This window comes from Fusarium tjaetaba, assembly GCF_013396195.1.
Source record: "Fusarium tjaetaba strain NRRL 66243 chromosome Unknown NRRL66243_c0000171, whole genome shotgun sequence".
NCBI classification, from domain to species: Eukaryota; Fungi; Ascomycota; class Sordariomycetes; order Hypocreales; family Nectriaceae; genus Fusarium; species Fusarium tjaetaba.
This window is the reverse complement of record NW_023501367.1, coordinates 1-12018: the sequence shown is the minus strand read 5'-3', so window position 1 is coordinate 12018 and position 12018 is coordinate 1. Positions and strand designations below refer to the sequence as shown.

At 49.8% G+C, this 12018-nt stretch overlaps 4 protein-coding genes across 4 annotated transcripts; 1 reads left to right on the top strand and 3 right to left on the bottom strand.

Moving 5' to 3' along the window:
- Window positions 1-89: 89 nt before the first annotated feature.
- Window positions 90-1621, bottom strand: FTJAE_8128 (tRNA pseudouridine55 synthase; the record flags this gene model as incomplete). Its single annotated transcript, XM_037354912.1, has 2 exons — window positions 90-1528; window positions 1588-1621. 2 exons carry the CDS (start codon window positions 1619-1621, stop codon window positions 90-92), a joined length of 1473 nt encoding a protein of 490 aa, XP_037204770.1.
- Window positions 1622-2918: 1297 nt separating this feature from the next.
- On the top strand, window positions 2919-5433 carry FTJAE_8127 (uncharacterized protein; the record flags this gene model as incomplete). Its single annotated transcript, XM_037354911.1, has 5 exons — window positions 2919-3177; window positions 3233-3513; window positions 3576-3731; window positions 3786-5245; window positions 5322-5433. 5 exons carry the CDS (start codon window positions 2919-2921, stop codon window positions 5431-5433), a joined length of 2268 nt encoding a protein of 755 aa, XP_037204769.1.
- A 494-nt stretch (window positions 5434-5927) lies between these two features.
- FTJAE_8126 (cap binding 80 (Cbp80)) lies at window positions 5928-8507 on the bottom strand (the record flags this gene model as incomplete). The annotated part of the gene is made up of 4 exons (XM_037354910.1): window positions 5928-6712; window positions 6763-7843; window positions 7893-8368; window positions 8456-8507. 4 exons carry the CDS (start codon window positions 8505-8507, stop codon window positions 5928-5930), a joined length of 2394 nt encoding a protein of 797 aa, XP_037204768.1.
- A 1506-nt stretch (window positions 8508-10013) lies between these two features.
- On the bottom strand, window positions 10014-11490 carry FTJAE_8125 (CMGC GSK kinase; the record flags this gene model as incomplete). The annotated part of the gene is made up of 6 exons (XM_037354909.1): window positions 10014-10147; window positions 10200-10598; window positions 10649-10997; window positions 11051-11134; window positions 11192-11364; window positions 11445-11490. 6 exons carry the CDS (start codon window positions 11488-11490, stop codon window positions 10014-10016), a joined length of 1185 nt encoding a protein of 394 aa, XP_037204767.1.
- Window positions 11491-12018: the final 528 nt, after the last annotated feature.

The window sequence follows — 12018 nt, the reverse complement described above, 5'->3', positions numbered from 1 at the left end:
CGGCTTTGCCATTTAACTCAGAAACACCATCTCGTGTTGTCAGCTGGCCTGGCTATATGTACTTCTTGCAACGAGTAACATCCCACAGCTCAGTCCTCAATGCCGTTCCATGATTTCTCATCCTCAGACCTAATTGCGGTTTCGGACTTTGGCGTCTCTGACTTGGGTTCCTTCACAGGCTTGGAGGACTCCTGGGACTCAAGAGCTATCGACTTTCGAGGCGGCGATTCTTTCTCGTCTGGAGAATTCGATCGTCTTCGCTTCTCTCCCTTGTTGGAAGTTTGTTGCTTGTCTTGTTTCCATTTAGGTGAGCTATTGCCCTTCGAGTCAGTTTTCTTCTTATTCGACTTGTTACTAGCGGGTGGTTGTGGCTTGTTCTTGCTCCAACTCTCGAGCATACGAGCAACTTGAGGCCCCCAAACCTCTTCACCTTTGGCTAGATCCTCGTATTCGAGACAGTTGTCGTTTCCGACTTCGAAATCGCTCTGGCGTGTCCGAGCAAGCTCTGCCATAAGAGCAGCTGAATCTAGCTTAGCCCCTAGGTCATGGCAGAAACTCCTGACGTAGAATCCAGATGTTACAGTTAACCGCACCTTCACGGCGGGAGGTCCTTGGTCACTCCATGGGGGAGGCGTGCTTGTATCGGGCGACTCTGAAACCAGGTTCGAGCCCTTATTAGAGTATGTCGGCTGTGGTAGCTGTCCAAGAGCGCCAGACATCATGGGAGGCTCTTTGGACTTCCGTGATCGCTTCGATGGTGCATCTTTGATAAGCGCATCCTGACGCTCCTCAAAGCTGCGCTTGAACGATTCGTGCGCCGCTATCGCTTTATCGTCCTGTTGCTTCTCCTCTGGGCTCAACTTCTTGTTGGTCTCCTGTTGCTTCTTAACCCTCCAGACCTGCTCCGCCAGGTTGCGCTCTGCAGCCTCAGCTTCCTCGGTTGGCCATCGGTGATTGTGCTTCCCAGGCTCATACCATTCCACCAGCTCGATGTCCTTGACCTCGACTTCTCGGCCCTCAATCTGTCGTGGAATGGGCTTGCCTTCGCGCGCGTACTCATACAGAGGCTTCCCGTTCATCTTCAAGGCAGAGTATAGGGGCGGGATCTGCATCTGACGGCCCCTGAACGTTTCGAGCTCCTTCTCAACCTTTTCGCGAGTGATATGCTCATATGGCCGCTTGGTCAGAATGCGACCTACTCGATCGTAGGTATCGGTCGCGGCGCCAAATACGACAATGGTCTCGTACGTCTTGGTGCATTCCAGAAACTGGGGAAGAGACTTGGTGGCTGATCCAATGCCCAGTATGAGAACACCTGTAGCAAGAGGATCTAAGGTTCCTCCATGGCCCATCTTGACCTGCGAAGCCTTCTTGATGAGCTTACGACGAGCGAACTCTTTGCCGGATTCGCTAATGCGCTTTGCGACCTCGGAATCGATCAATGGTTTGAAGAAGCTAGAGGGATTGAATGCTTGCTGGCATTCGCGAATGACTTGCGCTGAGCTTTGGCCGCAAGGCTTGTTGATGGCTAAAAGCGATCATGTTAATGCAAAGTTCGCAACGAAACAGAGTCAGCAATTCACCCACCAAAGACGCCTTCTCGGACCTGGTCCGCTGCCATCTTCAATGTCTTTTGGGAAAGTCGCATAAGCTCTCCAAAGGACTAGATATGGCCAAAGGAGGAGAAGAGGAGAGAAGGGAGAAACAGAAAGTGTTGAACTTGAGACCGTGGTGGAGCTTGTTAAGAAGATCCAGCGCCCGCCACCAAACGCACCACTCACTTACTTGACCTCAGAGCTCGATGCATTGTCTTCGGCGCAGAAAAAAAAAAGTCTTATCGGCAGCATTCCCCGCTTAAAAATTACCAGGAACAATTAAAGTAGTCTAGGCTACAATAAGTCATGTTAAATGCGCGAACAATAGAAACAGGAGAAGCTTGGAGCATGCTTTAAGCACAATTGTTCAAGCGATTTGTGAGTTCGTGGAGCACTTGGGATTTTCAATTGCCTTGAATCCAAAATAATCGCTTGGAAGTACCAGGCTGACCGATCACCTGTAATACGAAACGGGAATGCACATACTGCTCGAGTAATAATTTCAACTCTAGAACCTAACGAGCCATTATCAGCAATCCTTGATTGGAGCAAAGGCACTTTAAGAAACGCGTTCTAGCGGGGGCACTCAAGAACACCTTACCATAGCCTCGGGGGGCAAGAAAACAGCGAACCTCGATATAGGGTGTCAAAATAAACTAAGCAAAGGCTGTCCTGAGCTCAGGCTATATTACCTAAGTCTTTTTGTCATTTAGGGTCAAGATCCTACGTTTTCTTTCCTCCCCTAGCTTAGCTACTTAGGTACCTTGCCCCAGGGAATAAGGAAACTTGGAGGTTCAAGTCAGGGTGTAAAAAAAGGGAAGTCAAACGGCCCAGAGAGGTCATGTCAGGCGTCACGAGTGTTTCTGTCTTACTAGATAGAGGCTCTAAGCTTTCTGACCTGGGCTCCCCTCGCCTACCTCGTGCAGGCACTTTGGAAATCAAATGCCCTGCAGTTTTAGTGGGCTATCAGTGATTTGCCCCGCCATCTTGCCATCCATTTGAAGCGCGACCGCGTTTCTAGGTCGGCCTCCCCAGTGGAAAGTGCCAGACTGAGAATGCTAAGTTAGCGCTCATCAACTGCACCTTTATTGTATTCGCAACCTTTCTGCACCACTCGCACATCACCAACGTCTCCCATTCTTGCTACGAACAAACCACTTCTCTCTACTCCATTAATCTGTGCTTTCAAAGCAGTTGATATTTATCAACATATCTGCTCCCTGCCTACCGAGGCCGACTTCCTCGTGAGCTCTCAAATCAACAACCAGCCAACGTCTAACGCCCCATTTCGATGAGCGCTCTCGAGGCTTGAATATTGCAAACATGGTCGGGCGCCCCCGCCGGGCGTCTACGTCTAGTGTCGATACGGAAGATGAGAGTCAAAGATCATGGAAGCAGGAGAAATCGGTGCTGCGGTTTGACGCCGGTGGTGTGGACCCAGATACGACCTTCGAGATCAAAGATGCCGTCGTTCTCAACAAAGATGGTCACACCCTTGAAAACGCCCTGGATGTCGCTACTCGTGGCCCCTATATCATCCGGGGTTTGCTCAATATCGAGGAGCAGTCGCAGAGAGCACGCCGTTGGTTCTTGCACACCATGATTATGATGTAATGAGATCTAATTGTATATCACAGTCATAATGAAAGTGCGCTCTTTGACACCTTTCGAAGTCAGAAAATGCGGCCAATACTCTATCGGAGAATCTGAAAGCGGTTCTCCAGTCATATGGATGCTGGGCACCTGTGCATGGTTCGAATTAACCCCTGCGCCAGCATACCTCCCCATATACAGAAAGATGCAGGAGGCTATACGGCTCTACTATAGATTGATGGCAATTTACAGGGATCGGAAACCCAAGAAGGCCAAGAAAAGCAAAAAAGATGCTTTGAAAGAACTCTACCAGGTATTCCATGAGGTACGTATCACAGTCCCTCATATGCTACTTAGCTATACAACGATCCTGACTCTTCATACAAGTATGCTGCCAGTATAGGAGATGGTTCAACTCTCGAGGAAGTGATCACAAGATGTGATGATCATGCTTCGTTTCTCATTGCTCAATGCATCCAAGACCAAAGCGAGGTCGAGTGGTCCGTGACCCCTTTCTTCAAATGGTTGATAAATAGACATCAAGTGAGTATAAGATCCTTTTCCGTCCGGACAACTAAATCTAATCAATCTCTTCAGGAGCTATACGACAAAGAACTTGAAAGAGTGACCAATCCTCCGCAGCCCCAAAGATCTCCCTCTCTTGAGGCCAGTAACCCCCCTGTCTCACAGTTATTGACCTCCCGAACTCGCAATGCTTCTTCGGGTCCGTCGACAGCTCGCGACGCAACCCCAGATACCAATGAGCCTGAGGACAGTCCTCCCCGACGACGATACTCAAGATCGCGGTCTGCTACTCACAGGCCCGAAAACGGTGCCGCTGACTTGTTCAGCTCTACACAAATTTCAAGAGACGGATCAACAAGGCCAGTCAGCGTTCATTCTTCAGCTAGTGTACCAAGTGTCCGTATGAGCCAGGCGCCTATTACGGTGGATGCCCGGGACGATGCTTTCCGGTGCATTCTTGATGCCCTTGCGTGGATTCGCGTAGAGATCAGCAAATCCAAGGGAGGGCGTCTAAGCATTTCAGCTGTGACCAGCAGACTCTGGGAAAATTTCACTTTCCCCACCTACAAAGGCGAGTTAAAGCCAGCGTATAGGGTGCCTATCAAGGAAGTTCTCCATTACAATGTGCACGCTCTTTTGCAGGTTCTTGACAAGGATAAATATGATGGCGAATTCTACTCCTGGCTACAAGAGCTCGCCGAAACGCCTTTCAACCCTGTCGCCATTAAACCATCGGATTTTCCGTACTACGTTAAACGACGTCAGCAATCTAACAAGAACAACCCAAGCAAACCGTCAACTCCTTCACAAGCTGGATTCTCCTCAAGGAACTTTGATGAAAGGTTTTCAACTCCTCCCCGCTCTTCGCCTGCAGGTAAGAGCCTTAGGCGACCAGGTCGTCCATCTGGTATAAAGTCCAGTCTTCGTCTGGCAACCACTTCTAGAAAGCGGCCTCACTCTGAAGTTGATAGTGAGTCGGAGGATGAGGGGTCACAGCCAAAGCGATCTCACTACTTTTCTGGTGAGGAAGAGACCATGGGTAATGCCAGTCACATGAGTCTTTCCGAGGATGAAGATGCTCAAGAAACATCTGAAGGCCCAGTCAAGATTTATCTAAGAGCAGACAACATCCCTACAACCGTTCCACGTGGCCCCAGCGAGACATGGGTCTGTGAAGAAGAGGATTGTGGATATGTGGTTCGTGGCGGTGATATTCAAGACTGCCAAGACCGTATCAGACGCCATTTCAACGAGCACGAGCAGCAGATGGATCGTGTGAATCTCGCCAGGACCGAAGCCACTCGCGGCCACTTGCCTGTAAAGTATGCTTATTTCCCGCCCTTTCTGATTCTCGTTGAGTTACACTCCCCTTGCATTACCCAGCAAAGGCAAACCACACCTGTAGACCAAGTTGCTACGACAGCCTCAACTCCAACACTTGCGAACAGCCCTGTTGCACCCTCTCTCCAGCCACGAACACCAGAATCGTCTCCAATCAAGAGTCCTGCTCTTGCGAGCAGACGCAATTTTAGGTCCATTGTGGATGGATTCCGAAGGCCCGCCCATCCCGTTTCGGATAGCATTGATAAACTGACATTTTGATAATAGTCACCTAATGGACAAGCTCAAAAAGCTGGGTGAGAAGCCACAGGCCGCTGAACAGCTTATGGTCAACGAAATCGTGTTGCCCCAGCGCATCAAACGAAACCTGCTTGTTTAATCATATCAGACGACACTTCTCGGCTCTCGGGCTGAATCATACTTTCTGCATCAGTCCTATATTTTGTTTCAAAGAGATACCCTCAGCAATAGCGCAGCGTCAGTTATGACGAGACCAGCATTCAATGGTCATGGAAGTAGCAATATCTTGGGGACGTTGTATGCCACAAAGCTCAACCATCACTTGCGGACAGTTACGCACGAGTGAGCTTAGAATGGGCAATAGTGTAAACCCACTCAAGTCATGAATTATGTATTAATCCTACCAATCCACTTATACATGTGGATGAAATACACCAAGTCACCCAATAATGATCATCAAATCCGCAGTAGATAGCCCAACAGCGCTGTGTCGTGAGATAAACATATCCTTTAAAATTAAGTAAATTACCTAGATTCCGTACCCTGTAGTTTTAGAAATGACGATCCGAGTAAGCTCCATTTTAGTACACGCATATCTATCGCTCCGTGTTCGAATCTTTGCAGTTCGGTCGTCTAAGTTTCTACTCCATCCGTAGCCATCTTGTCTTTACCCAAATTCTTGCTCGCCTCGAGAACAAATGCCTCCTCGATCGCACCCATCCTCTTAAAGACACGCAACCATCGTTGTCCCCATCGTCGGATCATGGCTTCGCGATCGCTCGACCCGTCACCTCCCTCCATCAGCTCGTCCTTGCTTCCACCAGCCCAGCTAACGAGAGCATCGTTCATGGCACGGAAAAGATCCTGAGTCGATTTCATCTCCTTGATGCGTGTCTCTTCATCGGTTTCGGGTGCAGCGACAACATCACGGCTGCGACGGGTGACTTTGAAAATCGTGTTGAAAACCAGCTCAAAGATGTGAGGTTCGGTGAGACTATCACCGCCATCAGTACCGTTGGCTGGCGTGCTAGCCACAAGAGCCCAGTCAACCACGGTAAAGGGGGTCAAGATGGAGTAGTTGACAAGTTTCTCAATGATTGAGAGAGCAACACCAGGGTGCGCGTGCCAGTAACTCATGACGGCAGAGATAATTTGGGCGCGCGCCGCATCGGAGGAATTACCAGCTTCAAGTAATCGACCCTTGGTCCGCTCGATACAGGCAAGGACGTGGCTTAACGACTTGGAACCAACCCAGCAAACGGCAGTCATAAAGACATCTGTGCTGGCAACTATAGGGTCCAATGATTGCTCCGAAGCTTGGGTTTGAATGCTCCTGAAAAGAGGCTCAAACTCCTCATCTGGTCCTTTCCGTCTCAACAGACTGGCGATTTCCTGGCCCTCCTTGGAGAACGGTGTTTCTGAAGCATAGTCAGCAAGCTGCGCTGGGCCATACAAATTTGATACATACCAGGATTCTGAAACTTGAAGTCGGGAACATCTTTCTCTTTCTCAGGGCCTACCAAGGGTAGGTAGGGTTCAGGGAGGGTCTTCTGAATTCTCTGGGCAAAACTCAGTCTCACCTCCTTATCCAGGGCACCCTTCAAGAACCACTTGCTGGGATGGGCATTTGGCAGTTGCGCATCATCGACCCATTCGGCCCACTTCCAGGTGAAGCCAAAGTTACTGAGGTGGTGGGAAAACCAATCCATGAACCGATAGCTCAGCTCCAGATCCATTTGAGGGCTGTTCCGGTAGAGGTATCTTATAGCCCTACCAAGAGAAGGGGCAATAGCGGCTGGTGCCAACTTACAGGCCTCAGTGAGGACTGAATGGTAGTACACAAGCTTTCGCTCGGGCGTGGGCAGTTGGAACAACTGCGAAAACACTGTGTCGACAGCAACATCCTCTGGCTTCCATGTATTTTTACCATCGGGAAAATTCTTCAATTCATCAAAAGGGGTAGCACGCTTAACAAAAGTGCCGTCGGCGAAATAGCAATCCAGATCCATCAAATAGCGAGCCGTCACATTACGGTTGAAGTCCAAGATGTTGATCGTGTCGAGAAGGCCATCGCGAATAAGCGATGCAGCGATGTCGGTCACAGCTGGGACGGAAGGGATCTCCTGTTGAGAGTAGACTGAAAAGTAGATCTCTGGAAATAGAGGCCGGGGCCCGGCGATAACAGTCGCGGGAATGGCGATAGTGGGAAGCGCGTGTTTAGGCGCATTAGAGAGTTTGTCTTGAGCCTCGATATCTTCCAGTGGCATCTCCCAAGGTCGTGGCAAGCATGATAATTCCCAGTTCTTGGCTGCTTCGGACTGGAGCTGCTGTTGGAGCAGCATACAAACACTGAGAGATGTGCCAGGACTCTCCTCTTTGCCCTCGGGGTGATAAGGATCAACAAGTACCTGGAGGGCATGGGGTTCGGAAGCAATAATGTCTGTCTTCTCCATCAACTCCGCGGCCTTTTGGTGAAATTGTCCAGGGGCGGACACCATGATATAAGGGATGGTAAGGAGAATTATCTTGACAATTTCGGTACCAATAGTCTGCCATAAGTCAGTAAACAGATTCAGGTTGCCACATCGTCCAACTCACGTCGTCCGAACTGGCCGTTTGGAGGTCCGCAGCTCGACTGAATAGCTCCTCTAGGATAGGAAAGAGGCCATCCCCTTCCATCAAAGACTGCAGACAGGCCAGAAACTTGAGCAGCAACTTGACATCACGCCACTCGCCCTTAGCGATCTTGTCTGCTGTGATTTGCCCAATGCGAGCGAGGATCTCGTCAACGAACTCAGGCTTCAGGGTATTGATGATGTGAACAACGGCGGCAACGAAGGGCGTCTTGAGAGGCTGCTCGAGCAGAAGTTGTGTCACCAAGTCGAGAAATTTCTTGCGAAGATTTTCGTCGTCATGATTTTCGGCCACCATATGTGCAATGGATTGAACTTCTTCCGCCCATCTGCGCAGAGGAGAGTCTGCGATGCTCAGAAGCTGCCGCCGGACGCGCACAGGAAGAGGTGCTGAGTCAACTCGTCTTCTCTGGTTTCGGCGATCGTAATGGTCGTCATCGTCTATAAAAACAGAATATTAGCAGGTGAATTGAAGGGAACGCGACAGCTTCGCGTAGCTTGCATCGGGTTGAGCTCGGTGCAACACACCTCGATATCTTCGCTTGCGGTAGCCGCCTGGTCGTCTATCGTAATCGGCCATAATACGCTTCTCGTATTTGAAAGCGCAGCTGCTTCTCGAATCTCAATGGTGGCTCGTAGTGATGATAAGTAAAGTTTGTAAGGTCGAATGCGAGGCTGCGTCACTGCTAAAAGTTTGGGCGAAGGGCATCCACTAGGGACGGAATTAAGTAGAGTGATATTGGCAGCTGCTGCCCTGAGGTGCATGAACTAGCGTGGGGATTGGAGCATTATCGTACGAAGCGAAAAGGACCGCGAGGCGAACACGGTAACACCTGAGCTAAGCGTGAATGCCTGAGGCAGGAATATGCAACCGCTGACTTCAGTCTGCTTGCGTTCCTGAGTTTCTCCCAACATGAGAGTCAAATTACTACTAATGTGTTGTTCAGATCCATAAAACGAATTATACGAGAACCGTTGCCTATAATGCGAGGCTACGAAGTGTGCGGCCAATTTACGGGCTTCGACATGATTTCGAGCTTGACATAAAAGACTCGATACTAGCTTTTAATTCTCAAGATCAATGATCACTCAAGTAAAAATGATCTCCACCGCTACGTAGAAACCAAAAACACGTGAATTTTATCAACTTGCGCGATTGAAGTCTATACATAAAAGCTGTATGCTTTCCAGAGACGTCAAACCCAGAGCTCCCCCCCGTGCTTCGATGCGTCACGTCATTCATTCTTCTGCCTTTTATTTGTAATTCATAAGCAGTCCCTTATTCTTTATATCGTCTTGGACCATTGACGACTAGACCAAATAATGCCAAACTCCTCCACGTCTGCGGGAAAGCGAGAGTAAAATGCCACAGGGCCGTCCATGGCCAGCTTCAATTGATAAATTCGTTGCAGCGCTGAGGACAATATCGGGTGCCGGGTAATGCTCACCGCAGGCCATACCAGACCAAACCTTTTCAACCACTCAGGCGTCTCCAACCGATCCCAGGATCGGAACCCTCTGAGCAACCATGGCCAAGGCATAACGCGGTACCAAAAGAAGAATTCAACAAATGTCATCATCGCCATTCGCAAAGCCAACCATAGCCGAATAATTGGGTTCCTCCCTTGAGACGCATACAATGAAAAAAAAAGTGCACCGATCATCCTCATGCATCGAAACTTGGTCTAAAAACGTAATTCCCTGTGATATGCATCAATGGGTTTATCCCTCGTCGTGACTAGCCTTAAGGCAAAACTGAGAGCGGGTTCATATAAAGGGCACGCACAACGCCCAATCCGCTCCCTGCCGGGAAAGACTCCAACGCTCGCCAGAACACACATGCCTTCTCATCTGGCCCTCGAAGCCTATACACCGTGCCTTATATCAAAGACCGACGCTATTAGCTTCAGGACCATGTAGCGCCTGCCCGCCATCTGGCCCGGCCTTAGCCTGGGCCATTGCTCCCAACCACTTTTACTCAGCTCGGTACTGGGAGTGGACGAGGCAGGACTCTTCCACAGCCGCGGAGAGCCTGAGAAGGGTGTAAGCAAATGCAAACTACCCTTCGCCTCGACGCGAGGCCGGCTCAATCGAGTTTCGCCATCATCTCCTGCTCCGTCAAGGGTGTGAAATGGTCGATATCAAGGCCTTGAGATGCTAGCACGGGTCGAATGTGTGCTGGAACAAGCTTTTGGTTCAGGCTGGGGGCGATTGAGAGTTCTGTATCTTTGTTAGCTAACTTGCTGTTGAGGTCTATGGAATTCCATCATACCATGGCGTGTAAAATCGAAAAGCGCAGGGAGTTCACGAAGCTGGCCAGTGCCGTGTCGCGAATCAGGAAGCTTTGTATTGGGGTCCCGAAGCTCGTCAAAGAAAGGATGAACCATAGCATCGATAGCTGACTGTCGCTCGGTTGGGGTGTACTCAAGGAGGCGGGCGATGAGGTCAATAGCATTGGCATCCGCCTTTCGGAAGACCTTGTTAAATGGATGAGGCTTGATCTGGGGGAACTTGTGCTCCATGTAGTTGGGGTTCATGGTTCGAATTTGTTCTCGAGTAGGAGTGCCCAGGACCTTGATAATTTCAACGAGCTGATCAATACCCGACTCGCCAGGGAAAAGAGGTTGACCAAGCATCAATTCAGCCATCACACAGCCAGTAGACCACACATCTAGACCAGTCAGCAAGGAGGTATAGTCAGTATTCGTACAGCAATCTTACCAATCTTTGTGGTATAATTCGTCGCACCAAAGATAAGTTCAGGTGCACGGTAGTACCGGGAGCAGATGTACGAAACGTTGGGCTCATTAGGGACCAAAATTTTCGCACTTCCGAAATCGCAAAGCTTAAGGATGCCGCTGTTGGGATCCAGGAGAAGGTTCTGAGGTTTGATGTCTCGGTGACAGATGCCCTGAGAGTGAATGTACGCCAATGCTCTGAATAACTGGTAGATGTACAACTTGACCTCCAGGATAGGCATGGTAGTCTTCATCTTGTTGAAAAATCGAGAGGCTCGGTAGACGGTCTCGGGCACGAACTCTTGGACGAGGTTCAAGTAAACCTCATCTTTCTATGAGGGAATTAGCGGATTGGGCGAAGCAACTATATGAGCAAGATTCGTACACGTTCACCATTGGAATAATAGAAAGCTTTCAGCTGAACAATGTTGGGGTGGCGGACAATGCGCATGATCTGGAGCTCACGGTTCTGTATTAGGGAAACAATTAGTAAATGAACTGGACAAGCTGGGTTGGTGCCTAGTACCTTGAATCGCTTGTCCTGAAGGACTCGCTTGATGGCAGCATCCTCTCCAGATGGGGACAGCTTGGTCTGGAAAACAACACCGAAGGAGCCATTTCCGACAATCTTGCATTGCGTGTATTGCAGGTCCCGAGTTTCTCCAGTCACTCCATCTTGGACCTTCTCGCGGATCACCTCTGCAATTGCGTCAGTTAAACGGTCATCTATCAAACCGGGCACAATAGTCAGGCCCAATGGCAGGGGTTGGTATACTAACCTCCCATCCGGAGGCTGTTGAAAGCGTTTGGCCGATGAGCCGACATTGTTCGGATGCGTATGTCCTATTCGAAGCAAAAATGCAGGCAAAGTGGGCAAAGTCGCCGGGGCGGTTCAATGCGAGAGGAAATGCTTTGTGTAGTGGGAGCCGTGGTGGGCAAAAAGAGCGGGCCAATGTTGGTGACTTGATTGAAAGAAGCTGAATTGCAAGCAGAATCTTGGCCGGTGATAATTTCTTAGCAAAAGTCTGTATTTGCGCGAGACGAGTACAGGACACTTGGGTGACGATGGACGAGTAATGTCTCGGTCGAACAGGTTATCGGCACGGGCGCAGAGGGGCGACTCGTGAAGTTAATTCTGCACTCAAAGTTTGGTAACCGGAGGATTTATGGCTGGTAAAACGTCTGCCGGCTGTCGGAATGGACTATAGACCGTATGTGAGCTGGAGACAGTGACAGGGACGATGCGCAAAGAATTGGCAAGGCCAAGGGTATCTGGGGAAACAAAGAGAAAACCGAGGGGGAGAATCGGTGGTGTTTTTGGTGGCACGGGACAGGCTGGAGGGGGAGCGGGGC